Source organism: Phoenix dactylifera, unplaced genomic scaffold (assembly GCF_009389715.1).
Source record: "Phoenix dactylifera cultivar Barhee BC4 unplaced genomic scaffold, palm_55x_up_171113_PBpolish2nd_filt_p 000824F, whole genome shotgun sequence".
In the NCBI taxonomy this organism is placed as follows: Eukaryota; Viridiplantae; Streptophyta; class Magnoliopsida; order Arecales; family Arecaceae; genus Phoenix; species Phoenix dactylifera.
In genome coordinates this window covers 155,817-173,674 of record NW_024068191.1, presented here as the reverse complement: position 1 = coordinate 173,674, position 17,858 = coordinate 155,817, and the positions used below count along the sequence as shown (strand labels likewise).

The 17,858-nt window shown below is 37.6% G+C and overlaps 2 protein-coding genes across 2 annotated transcripts; both read right to left on the bottom strand.

Moving 5' to 3' along the window:
* Positions 1 to 4,875: 4,875 nt before the first annotated feature.
* LOC120107327 (trifunctional UDP-glucose 4,6-dehydratase/UDP-4-keto-6-deoxy-D-glucose 3,5-epimerase/UDP-4-keto-L-rhamnose-reductase RHM1-like) lies at positions 4,876 to 8,605 on the bottom strand. The gene is made up of 3 exons (XM_039120560.1): positions 8,323 to 8,605; positions 5,788 to 7,385; positions 4,876 to 5,682 (listed from the first exon to the last, which is right to left on the bottom strand). Exons 2-3 carry the CDS (start codon positions 7,354 to 7,356, stop codon positions 5,230 to 5,232), a joined length of 2,022 nt encoding a protein of 673 aa, XP_038976488.1. The 5' UTR covers positions 7,357 to 7,385; positions 8,323 to 8,605; the 3' UTR covers positions 4,876 to 5,229.
* Positions 8,606 to 11,307: 2,702 nt separating this feature from the next.
* On the bottom strand, positions 11,308 to 12,772 carry LOC103708942 (protodermal factor 1-like). The gene is made up of 3 exons (XM_008794059.4): positions 12,522 to 12,772; positions 12,155 to 12,440; positions 11,308 to 11,819 (listed from the first exon to the last, which is right to left on the bottom strand). Exons 1-3 carry the CDS (start codon positions 12,682 to 12,684, stop codon positions 11,492 to 11,494), a joined length of 777 nt encoding a protein of 258 aa, XP_008792281.2. The 5' UTR covers positions 12,685 to 12,772; the 3' UTR covers positions 11,308 to 11,491.
* Between the last annotated feature and the right edge of the window lie 5,086 nt (positions 12,773 to 17,858).

The window sequence follows — 17,858 nt, the reverse complement described above, 5'->3', positions numbered from 1 at the left end:
GTAACAAGAGTTGGAATGTAAAGAAAATAACAATAGTCATCTTGTAAATTATACTTTTTTCAACTTTTTCATTGTTTGAGTGAAATCAATTTGATTATTTCTCTCATCCTTTTAGTTAGCATACCATGTGTATGTGACCGACTTGGGACCAGCTCTTAATTAGCAAAAAGACATACTTCGAGGTTGCTCCCTAGTCAATAAACACAATATTAACTACATTGTCATTAATAACCAGAAGGCATTGCTCTAACGAGGGTCCTACTCCTAGTTTTTAAATAAAATGTTTACCTACCGCATCACATGTCAAGAATAAAGCCATGGATCCTTTGAGGTGGCTTCAAGCCTGTCAGCTTCATGGCGATGTGCTCTTTGTGAAGAGTAGGTGATGTCAGTGGAGGCCAGCTAGGAAAGATTGGCGTGCTTGTGATATGAGAGGGAGAAAGAGGGGTCTTCACCATTTAGAACACAGTTTTATCTTGTCTTTTACAAATTTGAAACTACTGCGGGAAGAAGCATTTCAGTCATGAATGGAGCTAATCCAATTGGGTTTGCACTCTCATCCCATAAATTAAATGTAATACCTTTAGATCTACTGGATGGGACTCTTTTCAGTCTTTCAAGCCATCACTCCTGAATGAAATGTCAGTACTGCCGCTTGAAGATGAGCCATCTCATTTTGGCTTTTGTGATACTCTTGTCAATTCCTAATCATTTGAGATATCTCAGCAAAATGTAACCAGGAATTTTGGTTTCTAAGAATTTCCAAGTTGATTGGATCCATGAGCACAGTGAACTTACGAAATTGTCCTATTACGGTCTAAATAATCGCAAACACATGCGACACAACAACAAATATTCATCATTTGGATATTACAATGATCATATCACATCCATCAAAATTATATGAAACCTCGTCCTTGAGCACAAGCTACCGGCCCAATTGTTAAGCAATATCTTTAAAATTAAATATATTATTTATTTTAATTTTTTGTTTGATACGAAGGATGGTTGAGAAAAAGAATAGTTGGATCTCTTATCAATCCTCTCATGTATTTGGTGAAATATGAAAAAATGGATGAGAATAATTTTTTCATCTATTTGGTACAAAAAGAATGAGGAAAAGCATTTTTACTAAACTACTTTTGGTAAAAATATATTATTAGTATCAATGTATAACAATTATCTATACCTACTTTATAATATATAAGCTTATAATATTTATAATTAGTAATTATATAAAACATTATATATATATATATATATATATATATTTCATTTTAATTTAATTTAATTTAATAAATATTTTTATAAATTAATTATATATGCTTTAATTTATTTATATATTAATTATATAAATATTTAATTAATTTATAATTTAATTTAAATAGTTAAATAATTTTATAAATAGTTAACTTAAAAATAGTAAATATTAATAAAAAATAAAAAAAATGTTAGAGTTTTGTAAAAAAATAAATAAGATATAATTTTATCAATGTAGGAACTTATTCTTGCTCCGCCCATCTTTGCATACTTTTAATTAAAAAATATATAAATTATTGGATTAGGATGGATTTTTTTATTTATTATTTTTAAAATTTTTTTGGGCTAAATGATGGACAAAGACCTTCCATCCTTTCAAATCTATCTCTCCACCCTAACCCAAACGCTATATAAGGATGGAGGGAACAAGTAATCAAATCAATCAGATGTAACCTCTAGATCTTTTCTAGACTTACAAAAGGTTTCTGGAATTCGCTTTTTATGCTGACGGTGGCTAACGGACAAAAATAAACGAGTATGGAAGGACTGAATAAAACGCCCACTTCTACAAGTTCTCTTGAAAATCCATTTAAAAGGTATATGGGAGGAAAATAGATTAAACCTTTTATCTGAGATGGAAACCACAATTTAATTCTAGATAAAATTGTAATTCTAAAACTCTTTAAAGCTTCCAGAGTTGTACCATGGTTTTGTGGGGCATGCTCAAAGAGCAAAGAGCTATCCCTGAGTTAATTGAGAATAATTTTAACCTTCTACTGAAGGTAGAATAAATGCCAATGTTCGATTAGAGCTGACTAGAAGGGGCCCATGCAATCACCCTTCTTTTTCAAAACAACAACAAATATGCTATTTAAAAGTAAATCACAAGAACAAAATCTGGACAACAATATTAAGGTTTCGATTAAATATATTACCAACTTGGAGTATATAGGCATAGTGCAATAAAACAGTATCAAGCATACGAAAAGCTATTCCAGTTTAGTCCCATCAACAACTGCGACACAGGTGTTTTTGCTTCAGACTAGCATACGAATGCCTATGAGGCGAGTCCCAGAAATCATATTTTTTCAAAGAATTCTCCCACATTACAGACTAGCTAAAAAGGATGATAAGCAGGGGCCCTTCACATAAAATCAATAAGTTGCAGCTCAAAAATGCCCAAAATTTCAGAATAAAACATTAATCTCAAATGTATGTTGGACATTCAAATTCAATACCAAATCTTTGGATATTTGAACGCAATCTAGGTTGCTTCTCTATAGCCACCAGATGATTCTCTATAGCTATGATATATCACAAAATGATGGTAACGTATGCTACCCTTATCATCCACCTTGCTATTTGGCATGACCTAAACACCATAAATATTGCAATACTTAGTTGAGTATTCCAAGTGAAATCTTTTTTAGAGTGTGATTTCAAAGTGAACATTCTGTCAGTCTCATTTTAATTGGCCGAACACTATGGTTCTTTTGCAGGCCATACTAGTATTGTCTATCGACTTTAAACTGACCTTCAGTGTAGTAGAGCTTCATGTTTAAATTGTCAGAAGTGACATTGTAATTGCATAAACTGAATACGTTGCTCTAAAGCAAGAACAACTTTTGTTACCACAATATGTGAAAGATCGAAGTAACTGATTAGAACAACTACTCTAAGATGATTCAGCCATCAAAATAATCAGCAGTCGTCACTCCAGTTTGCAAACTTGTCATCACTGTTGCAATGTTAGATACTATGTTTAAGCTTGACACAGTTATCAAGCTTCCATGCATCAACATAGTTTCCCATAGTCACTGTAATTGAATGTTAAAAAAGCAACAGAGCATAATATGAAATGGGTATGTTGATCCCCCATCAACCAGTAAGTTACATCAATGGCCAGTTATAACCATGCAAATAATAATCGATGCTACATTGCAGCCCTCCTGTGTTCATTCTCTTACACTCCAAAGGCAAAAAATCATCACCCCCGGAGCGTTCTGTAGCTCTGTAGGTGTAGTTAACAGAGCAGTCAGCCTATGAGACACTAAAGCTGTCTCACTTACCAAGTTGGCCTTTAATTTTGGCATGTTCAAGTTAGACTACCCTGCGTGAATGAGTATTACTTCCCAAGTTTTCTTATCTAATTCAACCTTAGCGGAACATGCATCGATGAGTGGCAAATTGATCTTCTAAATGTCTGGATGAAATACTTTCCAGTTCTATGAAATTACTGATGACAAGCAATCTATTATTTCTAAAATCATGATCCAATAAACCTATTTCAAATCTTTGTCAAATCTGCAAATGTTAAAAATGTTTATGAAAAATCAATGATCTGGCACAATGAGGAAGAAGCATGTCTGTAATTATTTATTTTTTTTTCAAAGAAAGCAATGATTCTTAAACAGATCGACAGTCCTGGGCTAGTCTGCAGAAGTGGCCAACCGAACCAACATCCCACTATTTCCTTATATACATATACATATATATATTGTTAAGAGATAGGGAGTGAAAGTTTCTATGGCTATAATGCATAACAGTTGCATTTGGAGGTTTTGGTTTCAAAATCATGATCTTATCCTGTCCTAGCTTAAAATTCGTAGAATTTTGAAAGTTCAATATTTTAGGACTTGTCCACTTTGACATATACAAAAGACACAAAATTGGAAAAATTTGACATGACAAGGAAAGAAAAACAAAAATTTTGGAATTCTTTTTGTTTCAAAGTAGAATTTCCTGTTCCGTTATTCCAGGGATTTAATTTTTTGTTCCATAAATAATTACCCAGTCTTAAAAAGCATAATGTGAAGTTATGAAATACGACTCAATGTAGTACATCAAAATGCACCCTCAATCATCCCTAAGCTAACCACTAGTAGCATAGGACATGAAATTTACTAACTTTAGTACAATTTAACGTCATCTAGGAATGGTCATTTATAAGAATCTATAGACGGCTCAAGAGCTACTTAAATATAGCATTTGGTCGGAGTATTTGCGAACAGATTAAACATTAAACCTCAGAAACAACAACATATTAAGAGAAAGCAAAACATAACAATAATTTGCACTACGAGGTATTCATGCTTAATCAAAACTTGAATTAACCATCCCTTAAACTACACTATCCGCAACCATAAATTACACTTTCTTATTCTATGGTAAACCTAGTCTGAAAATTTTCCAACAAAGGCATTTTTTCATGAAGTATGAGCAAACCCAGAGTAGAATAAATAAATAAGAAGACCTATCCCAAAATGTTTTATGAAATTTAATATTCTTTAGTCATCCCACCCTAAAATCCCTCCTAGGTATCTCTTGGAAAGTTCAAGTTCTTTCTAAATACATCAAACTTGGCTGGTCGCCCATTAAGTACAACGTCCTATCGACACAAGATGACCTCCATTCAACAGGGTCACTCACCATACGGACAATATTAGTAAAATATAATACCCACCCCCAGCCCATTAATATCATACTTAATCTACCTATCCATATATTTGAACCTACTTTTTCCCATATAAGAAGGTACTTTAAAGGATAGATGCAACCCATAATAGATTGTACATGCAACAGAAGAATCTTTGCAACATCTACGACATTTGAATCTTAAACCAATAGGAGGATTCATTAACGGAATGTATGTCTTAAACAATAACAGGCTTCACAAGGAGAATCTAATAAATTATATGGCAGCTAAATTAGGAGAATTTAATAGGAGGATTCGTTAACGGAATGTATGTCTTAAACAATCCAAATTTAGATGACAAAATATTCACCTCATCATAAACAAGCCATAGCTGGGAACCGAAAGTGAAACAAGAATTTTGCTACAACCTACAAGAACTTAGGATGATAATCATACTATCATATGGTGGCTGCAGCTGCCAACCAAGGGATGAAGATTAAGGTCCTAATTTCTGATCATGAAATCTAGAGTAACTGAGAGCTTCAACTAGCTTCTCAATCAGCAAGGACCTTCCTGTTGGGTTCAAAAACATACTTGATAAGAGACTCCTTGATGGATAGCAACTCGGGAAACTCACTCTTCAATTTTGAAGCGTCCATCTCATTGTTGCTTCGAGGTGCAACAATGACTTTGGCCTGCTCTTCCAGAGTAAAGTTGACCCATGCAAAACTAGGATCCATATATTTTTTGTACATCTCCAGGATCTCATTATGGCTTACAGCACCAGGATTAGTGAAGTTCCATATGCCCCTGCAATTTCTTTTGGCCATCTCAACTGATATGGGAAGAAGCTCATCTAAGATTGTCATGCTGTTCGGAATGTTCACCACTTTGCTGTAACGAGTTATTTTTGTAATGAAGTTGCGAGGATTGCTGAGGTCAGAAGATATTGGCATTCGAACTCTAAGAGTGCAGACATTTTCATATTCTTTCAAAAGCTCCTCAACCTGCATTTTGCAACAACATAACGAACATATCAGCTTTTAAGTTCTAGAGTTTTCATAATAGAGTAGGTAAAAAGACATTTTCGTTGACAGAAAGCAAGAAGTTACCATTGCCTTAGTCTTCGAATAGAAAGAGCCAGTAAAGTTTGGTTTATCTTCCTCCTTGAATCCAATACCCGATCCTTGAGGGTGTCCAGCATCATACTCGAATATACACCCAGTAGCATAATTCATCAATAACAAGCCATGCTCCCTGCAAACATCTGCTAGGGTCAAAGTGCCCACAACATTGGTGCGAATTGTCTCTGTCTTGTGAGATTCGCACCAGTCAACATTTGGTCTGCCAGTCACACCAGCAGCATTGAAAACATGAGTTGGCTTCACATTCTGAATATCCAGAATGAGCTGAGAGCGCTCTTCGAGACGTCCTCTTCCATACTCAAATGGTATCCCTTGCTTCTCGCAAATCTTTCCTAGAAGGCCTCCAATCCATCCAGTCCTGCCATATATCAAGAACTTCAAAGAATGCTTCCGAGGAGAGCCACTAATACCCTTTGAAACAGGAACCACCATCCTGCTCTGATTATTGGTGAACTGAGAAACCATGCCCTTCACCTCTTCGGACCCATCAATATATCTTTCAATCCCAGGCATCATCAGCATCCTTGGATGAGGCACAAGAGCACCAGACACATCCCCCCACCAACCAGGGTTGCTTGTGTACCACTCCATTGTCTTCTTCAGCCCTTCTTCCCAAGGGGTCCGCTCTGACCAACCCAAGTTCTTCAGTTTCTGATCATCCAAAAAGTACCTCTGGTCATTGAAGGGCCTGTTCTCTACAAACTTGATAACTGTATCTGGGTCCAGTGAGCAAAGTTTACAGACATCCATTGCTACATCAATCACTCTCCTCTCTTTCTTCGTCCCAATATTATAAACATGCCCAACCTCTCCTTTGTGAAGAATAACTTCAAAAGCCTCAGCAACATCCTCGCAATATAGATAGCTTCGAACATTAGAACCATCACCATGAATCGGAAGTGGCAGCCCTCTCATAGCCAAAAGGATAAATTTTGGAATGAGCTTCTCTGGAAATTGATTTGGCCCGTACACATTGTTTCCTCGGGTAGTTATCACTGGCAGACCATATGACCTTCCATAAGCCATAACAAGCATCTCCGCCCCAGCTTTTGTCGCTGAATATGGATTTGTTGGAAGGAGCTGAGATGCCTCATGATTTCCAACCACAGCATCCTCATCGGTCTCTCCATAAACCTCATCAGTACTAACATGGATAAACCTCCTGATCTGACCAGTGACCTTGCAAGCCTCAAGGAGAACGTGGGTTCCATAGATATTATTCTTGGTGAACTCAAATGAGTTGCCAAAGGAATTGTCGACATGGGTCTGGGCGGCAAAATGCATGATGGTATCAATGGACTCAGTGATGAGGAGGTAGTTGACGAGGTCGACACTGCCAATGTCACCCTTGACGAACTTGAAATTGGGAGAGGAGCGGGATGGATTGAGGTTTTTAAGGTTCGAGCAGTAGTCGAGCTTGTCGAGAACCACAATCTTGTACTCAGGGTAGTTTCGGATGAGGCGGTTGGCGACATGCGATGCAATGAAGCCAGCTGCCCCAGTGATGAGGATGTTCTTGGGCTCATATGATGCCATCTGTCCTCTTTCCTTTTCCTATATCAATACTGCAAACCAAAAGAAAAAAAAGAAAGCGAAATTGAAATTGTTTGTTTTGCAAGCGGATCAGCAATATCAAGAGTGCAGCAAAGAAAAGGCAAAACTTTTAATAATAAGGAATGATGAAATAGTTAAATGGGTAAGAATAAGCCAGCAAACCCAGGATGCTTTTTTTCAGGAATTAAACAGTTCTTGTAGAGTATCTTCATATAGATCTAAGAATGCTTTAGTTAGCAAGGAATTTCTTCATCTTTTATCTTAATATAGAACTAAGAATATTGAAGGCAATGAGGGCACTTGAGTCCAGATCAACCCTCAATTGGTCTTCTTGTAATTTCTTAAGTAAGAGCAAGTACCAATTTTTATTATGCGTCTGGAATATTAAAAAAATGAGACCCCACTGATTAGATTGACCAACCACAAATATCTAATCGAGAAATCTTAGGGGAAACTCTCAGAGCATGAGCGCAGCATGGAAACAACATTGCCACACAACAGTCAGACTTCCATTCTTTACACAGTAAGTAAATAGAAGGCAATGCGATCAGATCCGATTCCTTATTTCCTTTTTAGGACAAAGATTTCGTTCCTCCCATTCATACCAATCAGATCTGACCGAATTCAAGCCAAAGATCCCATCTCCTCAAACAAAAAGAGCCCTTTCAAAGAAAATATAGCAAGAAACCTCGCAAAAAGAGATCGAACGCTACAAAACCTTTCTTTCCTCCTCCCCTCGCCGGATCTAAAGGAGATGGAGGCGAGAATCCAAGCAGCCAGGTTAAAATTACTATTTTCTACCGAATTATCCGAAGATCTAAGAACAAAAAGACTCAAAAGCAGCAGAAGAATCACGGCAACATGAGATCTAATCTGAAAATTAATTTGCTAAATAAGGTCAAGAAAACCTAAAAATGGGGCATGAATCCGAGAGAAAGGAGCTCTTACGGGTGCGAGAAGAGATGGCCGGAGAAGACGGGTAGGATTTCTCCGGGGACAGGGGCCGATAAATGATGTGAATCCGAGGCGAGAGGGCGTAGGCGTAGCTGCGGAATCGAGTCCCGAGAGAGCGCGAACCAGACCCTTTCCTCCCTCTCCTTAGTTGGGGTTGAGGAGAGGAAGAGGAGAGAGGGGAAGGAATTTAAAGCGCAGGCTCGGCGACGCGGTGCCGGAAATTTCCACACGTGTATGTACGGCCACACGGGATGCTCTCAACGGTCTCTCTCCCTTGGGTCTCTCCTCCTTTTGTTTTTCTTTTTTATCCCCCCTTTTTTTCTTCTTAATCAGCTATTTTATAATTTCAGACTTTATTAATCTAATCCAATTCTAGAATGACTTTTTTATGTTTTATGGACTACCTTCCGTGTCCAAAGTTACAACGAGTACCATAAGGTTTAATAGATATGGACTAAATATTATATCCCATCTTTATGCCATATGTTGTATCTTGACTCGGTTGTATTCATGCTTGATTAACATAAGCAACTATTGTACCAAAAAAAAATAATAAATAGTTTATTCAAAAAATATTAATTTAATATTTTATAAATAAAAGAGATCTGTTATAAATCCGGTTATTTAAAAAAGAAATGAAGACCGCTGGATTAACTTCCTTTGCTTAATTAGTCTGACGATTTGTGAGTAGGAATACCTTCTATTTTGGTGGCGCAATTGCAGGAGGTCCTTGGTTTGTGGCTCATGCTTGGGAAAATCCTAGGTTAAGGTTGGATTTGCCGCATCTAATCTCCGGAAATGGTGGGCTTAGATGGAGAGGATCTGACCGTATTTAAGGACACGCCCACCGATGGCACATGGCAGGATGCTGCACTCATTCTAAGACTAAGATCGCTTTCTTCTTTGGATTGGAACTTAGAAAGCACGTTGATTTGTAGCCGAATTAATTAATAAAGATAAAGTAACGGCTCTGGTTCGGAGGTACCAAGACACCAAACGCTAGCAGGTTGGAAACATGGACTGCTGCCCAACTTTCAATTCACTCCACACGCCAAAAAAAAAAAATGACAGTTTTTTTTTCACGGAAAGGTAAGATACAAAACTATTATGAAGTAATTTGCCTGTAAATTGGAGATTAAATTATTTGATTTGATGTAACAGATGTAAGGTTGTGTTCTGGATGTCAGCTAAAGTGCTTGAAGTGTACTCTCAGATTAGTATGTGGAAAAAACTCAAACAGGTTCATGGCAGATACGCGTTTTAGGTTGCCTTCGAAAACGGTTGGCTTGATGTGACATTCTAACATTGGAAGGAACGTGGAAAGACGGAGGGTAAACATCAAGCACACCTTGCAAGTCGTCGGCAAGGACACGGTCTTGACGCCAAACCAGGCACCACGGCCGCACCGCCTCACGTAATGGAAATCCAATATTACTGGTCCATCCCCGTTCTTGCAGTGGTTCCGGTCAAATGTTTGGGTGGACACCATCCCTACTTCGCCCCTCCTTCCATAGTTCCTTTCTTTCTTTTTGTTCTTCTTCTTTTATCTTCTTTCATCCTTTCTTTTATTTATTTATTTATTTTTTCTTTCTTTCTTTTTCTTTTTCTTCTTCTTTTATTTTATTTAAGATAAAGAAATAAAAAATAATTATATTTTATCTTCTCAAAAAATATATATTTATATTTTTATAGTGAACCATTGTGGTGGAGATTCATGAAAATGGTGCGGCAATTCAAGTGGAGGTTGATGGTATTGGGGATGGCACCGTTGATCAAGACGTTGAAGCACATCTCGTACATGGCTAGCACTCGAAAAAAATCGAATTTTTAGCAATAAGATTGAATTTTGGAAGGTTATCGCTCACGTGGAATTTGGACCAAATTAGAAATAAAAAATAAATATAGAAAATCGATTGTCAACATTAGCCTATTATTTTCTCATAATATCTTTCATCAATTGATGGTTTGTGTCGTTTAGTTCATTCTATTAAAAACAACAAAAAAGGCATAGTAGCAAAATCTATTTTACAAAAAATTTTGAAGAACAAATAGTTTTCAACGTACATGATATCTAAGTTGGTTCATTTTCTTCTTGAACAGAAAATGAAAACATTACCAAACAAGCTCTTGGTTTTTCAATTCAGGCTTAGATCAGATAGGTTCCAACAAAATCATAAAGACCTAGGTGAACTTGGAGCATCGTTTCCTCCCTTTTTCTTTTTTTTGTTTGAACAATTTATAAGATGATGAACGAAAAGATGCAAATGGTTAAAATCCATGTACACTGCTTCCCCTTTGATACCTTTCCCAACAAGTGTTATACGTATGCAACTGATTCAAGCGAGAACTTGGTGTAGCCAAATCAACCGGGGCAACTAGAGCCCTGTTTAGGATTGGCCGGAAGGCTCTCTCTGTGCCTGCTGTATCCCTTAAATGTTTCCGGGCAGGGGATGGTTGGTTCAGCACAATGCTGACTTGAATCCGATTAATTGTCACTGTGAAGTGCTATTAAGGCGCATTGATTGTTCTGATTTGAGCAGACTACACAGCAAGAAGTCCGTCCATTCCTCAAGGAACTGGATCTGGCCGCACTTCCGAGGCAACGTTAGACTGCCATGATTTGGCGAGGTTCTATTAAGAGGTCTATTTTATGCGGCATGGTTGATACTGACATTCAATTGTGGTCTCCTTTCGCCGATTACATTCATGGTTTCCTACCTACCAACTAGGGCTGGAAATGAATGGAAATGGCCTCGAGTTAATCTCTGTTGGACCTTGAACGAACGAAATAGCTTTATGGGAAAAATTCACGCCACTTCATTGCAATCAGATCTGGTCTTGAAGGCATAACTCTGAACTTTGTACTAACAGCGGGTTGGGGCATCATCACCTTATTTGAGCTGCCTAAATTTGCATGGACTAGTTCTAAGCCTGATATCCGAACATTAACCGAGTTCGGTCCACTGCAACATATGCTCATGTTTCATCTTTAATGCCATTTCCACTCCCCACAACATCGCACTACATTTGAAATTACGAAGCTTTGACACAAGACATTAACACACACAAAGAAGATCATCAGTCATACACACTACTCAAGCTCATTACACGAGACTACAGCGAAAACGCATGCACCATTGAAGGAAAATATCAGGAGGCGCTACTAATTGTGCTTGAGATGGCCCTCATTAGCCTTCTTGAAGAGCTGGGCTTGGGCTGCAGCAGCCTTGTTGGACGCTGCAGCAGCGGCAAAAGCGTCCGTCACTTGCTGCGTCGTCAGGGGAAACCTCCGGTTCACCATGGAGTTGAGAAGAGAAGCCGTCCCTTCGCGGAGGAGAGCTCCGAAGCCATCCTTGCGAGTGTTCGCCAGTGCCTCCGGTAAGCTCAGGTTCCTCCCAAACATCGAAGTAGATGGCAACCCGAAGAATTGGCCGACGGGGACCCAGTAACCAAAGAGGCCCCATATTGCTGCTGGGTGCGTCCTCCAGAAGCTGAATGCATGTAACGTAACGACTTAGATAGTAAAAAATTATAAAATATATAAATAAACCTATCTTACACTATTAGCTTAAGTTTTTGGGATAAGTGGTAATTTCAACATGGTATTAAAGTTTAACCCCATTATTAAAAAAAGAAATTACATATTGAGCTCATCTATTAAAAAAAAATTCGGCTTAGAGAAGAAGTGTAAAAAAAAATAAAATATATAAATAAATTTATCTCATCCTATTAGCCTTAAGTTTTTGGGGTGGGTGGTGATTTCAACGTAGGTGAAAGATTCAGAAGAATGTACCAAGCGCCTTGTGACCAAGTTCAGGCGACTTACTCGCATGTGCCAGTGAAGAATGGCGGGATATTTGGATTCGGAATAAACGGCGGCGCCGGAGGCGTGGGGCTCACCGGAGTAAATGGAGTTGGAGGGACGATAGGAACCAGGGGAGGGGAAGGAGGGGCGTCGACGATCGGTGCAGATGGCGGATTGGAGTACCCACCACCAGATGGCGGATTGGAGTGGCCACCACCTCCATGGGATGGTGTTGGTGTTGGCGTCGGCGTCGGCGTCGGCGTCCCGCCGTGCGGCGGTGTTCCGCAAGAAGGAGTCCTGTGTGAGTCTGTAAGAATGTCAACCATGCTGTGTTATTACACTGTTAGCTAAAGCTATAGAGGATCAGAGGAAAGGAAGAAGAGTTTACGTCTGGGATGGCTCGGTGCATGTGGATCAGGAGAGTAGTAGTTCTTCTGGTCAGCAAACTTCTCGAGGCTCCTGCACACAACGGGTGTGACCACTTCATGAGAAACCAGCCCCATTAACAGGAAATACATGAGAAGGCCCTTCCCTTTCCTCCCACTCTCCATCGCGACCAACTCAAAGCCCACAAAGAGGGAGGAGCAAGAGAGAGGAATTAAAGGAGTCGAGTCGCTGTGAAGAGTGGCACGGGGAGTTGGTGTCCATAAATACACGGGAAAAGCGAGACTCGATTGATAGCACTGCATACGAGCATAAATATGGACGCAGATAGACTGTAAAAAGTTGGTTGACGTGGTGCAGGTGCATTTAAGGGACTTAATGCTTTGTAGCATAAGGGAGCTCATCTAAGTTTGGAAATTGACGCTTCTTGAAACCAGAAGGCAATGAAGTATTCTTTCAACTATATCTAGGCCCAACCTCGATGCATTGTCTTGATCGCCATCACATAGGATATGACACGGATAATACGTTAGAAGCTTGTCGTCTATTTATTTGTATAGTCCTGGATGGGGTGTTAATAAGTGCAGCTTGGAAGACTACTGTCGTCCCGAGTTTGGAGAACCCTTGCTCTAATGAGAACAGCTCATCCAAGCCTCATAACTACTTGGAATATGAGTTCACCTACCCATGTCACCTCGTGATCAGCACCTTTATTGTACTGCATTGTAGCTAGCCGCATCAATCTTCCAAATCTAAAGGGCTAGGGTTTTAACTGGGGAAGAAACTCTTAGACCTCCATGGTTTCCACCAACAAAGAAGAAAAAAAACTGATCATCCATTCAATTCGGCCGGGCTCCATAATACGAGTCGAACAAACTGATTTCATTACCGTCACTGCATGTGCACTATTTAATTGCAAGTGCTAATTAGTAATTGTTGTTACTTCTTGTTAGATTATATGGTAAATTTAAAAGATTCACAGAAGTTTCTCTAGCTCTTCTAAGAATTCTCTCCAGCGATCTCAGTCATTAATCCTGGATTTTATTTGGAAGCTTCAGTTGCAATATATATATGCTACTCGATCTTGACAGACGCATGTTGTTTGTTTAAGATGGATGACCATGATTACAATTAAGTTTTTTTGTAATAGATTAGTTTATACACCTTTTGTACTAATTAATTGAGGCTGAATATTAGTCCATGTATCTACTAAAAATAAAGTGTATTTATAATAAAAAAATTCATGACAATGCCTTACGTTTATGGAGGGTTAAAGGAGTCTGCTTGTCGTAGTTCATCCATTTCTCTCAATAGAGTTCACAACCTGCACTCGTGTTTTCTTAAAGACTCCTTTCAATTTCATTAAATTATTATACAAACTCTATTTGTAGTCTAACACTTGTAATAAGCATTGAAAAAGGCGCATAGGATTCGAATGAGGGACCCATGCCTGACTAATGGATCTTGCTACGTGAACAACTTTTGCTGGTGAAATGAATATTAACAACTCTTCTTACGCAGATGCAATTCTAGTATTGGGCATATAGTAAGAAAGATAACATCATCATTGCTTAAAAAATCGAAAATATCATTATATTTGTACTATATAAATCTAATGACATTGATAAACGTACATATTTTCGTTTCATACAATATCCCTCTTCAAAGAGCAAACCTGGAGGGCTTTCTTAAAAATAAATAAAAAAGAATGTAGACAATGGAAAAGAATGGCCAAGTCTCTCTCTCACCTAGTTATTGGGCGGAAAGAAGCCCCGGGTGGAATTTAAAACCTCTGAGCAGCCCACTGCCTTCTCTATCAAGTTACCAAGGTACGCCGTCCATATGAAATGTGTCACACTGCTATAAAGTTTCTCAACCGAATTGAGCTATTCATAAGCTTTATGAGTCATGTGGCGTGTACAGCAGGTACTTGCATGCATGAGTTGGCAATTGCCTCAGTTATGATGGTGCCTTAATTAATACTCGGTCAATACACCCGGCCATTGTCATGTTGTCATAGAAGGCAATCATGGCAATATTGCTAAAAACGAGTTTGAACTCCTTCCAATATAGCATCTGATTCTTGGAAGATAATTATGATTGAAACAAATATGATTATCTTCCTATCATGGCTTCGATTACCTTCCTATCATTGCTGTAATTACTTTCATGTATTGTTATTATATGGTTCTATGTATATTGTCATTATATGATTTTCCGTAGTTGTTAGATTTCTCCTTATTATTGAGATTTGATTCTTTGACAATTTATATATAAACGCAGCATTTCAAGGAATATAATGAGAGATTACATATAATCATATAATGACAATATATAAAAATCATACAATGACAATACAGGAAGGAAATCGTGGCTATGGCCATAATAGGAAGATAATCAAGTTTATTTCAACCATAGTTATCTTCCAAAATTAGAACGCCATATTTGGAATATGATCGAGCTTGTTTTCAGAAATATTGTCATTTGAAGAACGAATAGCAAATACTGCCATGATTGCCTTCTACGACAACTTGATCATGGCTAGGTATGTATTGATCGAGCATCCGGCACCATCACAACTGGGCTAGTACCTTGAAATCAAACCATATCCAACTACCCTTTTGCCATACTTACGTATGCGCCATATCAGGATGACCCAATACATATATATATATATATATATATATATATATATATATATATATATATATATATATATATATATATATATATATATATATATATATATATATATATATATATATAACACCAGCTAAATGCCTCTAAATATGGGCTCTACAGTGTGAATAGGATGGCATGACTCATCTTAAGGAGTCACATATCCAACTTATTGATGTCTAAACCATAATAGATTTTGGATAAGATGAACAGGAAACTCTAATTGCAATTTTTGTCATGAATAAAAATGGTACCGGTCAAAAGTCTTTCAAATGTGTTTAGAATCAAAGCAACAATTTTTCTCGCATTTTAGAGAAGTTACGTGCTGAGGAATGCTATCATGGCTCATGAGCTCATCATAGTTTCATTTGCAAGTAATTTAATCATCATGAACGTTAGTCTGCACATAGAACCTATCTTGAAAGCCACGTGGCGCACGATAGATACTAGACAAAGCAGACCAACTTCACTCCTAGGAAAGCAAAGCAACAGCTTTGAACTCGTCTCAATCCCACCTTGTTGCAGTCTAGAGCACTGCTGAAGGGTTGAAAGAGGAAAATTTCGTAAGATTCATGAATTAAGTCATCCATTTAAGTATAACTATGGACCAACCAACTACCTTCCAGTCCAAATCTCATAGGTATAAATTTTTTTTCTTCCTGCAGCTTAAAGATTCAGGCACTTAAAAAATACAAGCAAAAGGACCAATAGGCTCAATTCTCTAGAATTTTTTAGCCTAATTATAGAAATATTTAAACAGTATCCAATCCACAAATTTATAAAATTTTTAGCTTAATTTTATGGAAATATCCAAATAAATTCTGAAAGAATCCAAATTATGAAAGAAAAGGTGACCTTCTGACTCAACAGCCCAACTTGGAACGGACGGGACAACTAAGTAAGAGGACGTACGCACGGACCGCAGGGCTGGGCCCATCGTCCAACTTAGATTCAAACATCTCATGGCAGCCTTGATTTTTTCGTCAGCCTGGCTGCAAATTTTGGGTTCAGGATCAGGTTCTTTGGATGCAGTGGTTTAATTTGTTCAGGTTCACCGAAACGCTTGGATTGTGCGAATCATCTTTTTAGAGCCTTCTTAGGAGGGTAGATTTTGTTTCTTTTTTTTATTTTTGGTTTTTCTCCTTGAGTTGGGTCATAACTACATTAAAAAAAAAAAACATTCAGCTTCCAGTTTTTAGTGCCAGTCTTCATGCGTGTATGACACGTCAATGTCCATGTTTACTTTTTTTTTTTTATGAGCAACCGTGATTTAAGATTTACTAAGTTATTATGAGAACAAAGATCTTTTAAGAAGCTAGGGGAATCAAAGATTTGAGAAAGTTGGACAGAAAGCATTAACAGAAATATAAAAAGTTTTTATTTATTAGAATTGATTTTTGGGCTATATCGAGGATTTGAATACTGGATATTGTCTAAAGGCAAGCTCTCAGGGGAGCAGTGCCAACCAATTGTTGACTTTTGTATTGAAATTATAACTAAGAAACTATAAAGCATTGACAATCTAAAAAAGTATTACATCATAAGAGATCTTATTTCTTCTCATATATATCCTTATTGAGACTCTTGCCAAGAGATTATGTAGCATTGGGGTTTTTATAAATATATATTTAAGCATAAGTTTTTTTAACTAATATGATTTTGATGCAAGGGAAGTCATGGAATGTCCAAATGACATACAATGGATGAAGGCTTGATCTATGAATTTTTCAAAAATTGAAAAACTAATGACTTTGAGATTCTGGACAAATCTCCCTTCCAAAAAAAAAAATTCTTAAAAAAATTCTTTTGACTTTTGATACATCTACTTCACATATTTTGGTTGCTAATATGCATTTGAGATAGTTTGGGCAGCCCATACAACAAGATGATTTTGGTGACTAAGGGATGCTGGCATCTTTGAGAACATCTTCCACTAATTTCATTATAAATGTAATTTTCCTTTACTATCTCTATAACACACACTAACCGTTGCTCTTAATGAATAGATGTAAGTGTTTATCAAAAAATAAACAAATGTAAGTGTGCATAACCTAAAACAAAGGATATCATCATCACATTCACTACAATCAATCTTGATTGCACTTGTATAAATCATATGTATTGCACATGCCAAGATCCAGCCAATATGACTTACATTAGGTTAATGTACCTAATACAAAGAAATCAACCATCATATGCTTGCCAGCTTTATTCTCCATTTTGGGAGACTAGGTCAGATTTCTTGTATCCAAAAGCCAAAGGATGGCCCAAAGAAGTTAATTTAACACCAAGTGAAGGTGGATTTTAGTGTTGGTGACAACACAATCTTGTGGCAATTTGTCTGCCTTCAATTGATAGAGAGAAGCTAGAGCTAAAGTCGTATTTAGGTGGGCCCAACACACGTCAGCTCCTAATATTAGGACTACGAAACTAGGGCTAGAAAGAGGGTGGATTGTAGTGCAACAATAAGATTGCTTCATTATGATCTAAAGATTGTTGATTAGAAATATAGAAATAGTCTCTCTGTATATTGGGGTAAAGCTGCATACATTAAACCTTCTCCGTATAACAGGTGCATCACTAGTCTCCCTCCGAACTAAGAAGAGCTAGAGGCTACTCGTGGCCCAGCCTATCCTCAACTAACTCATGTTTTATGGCATAG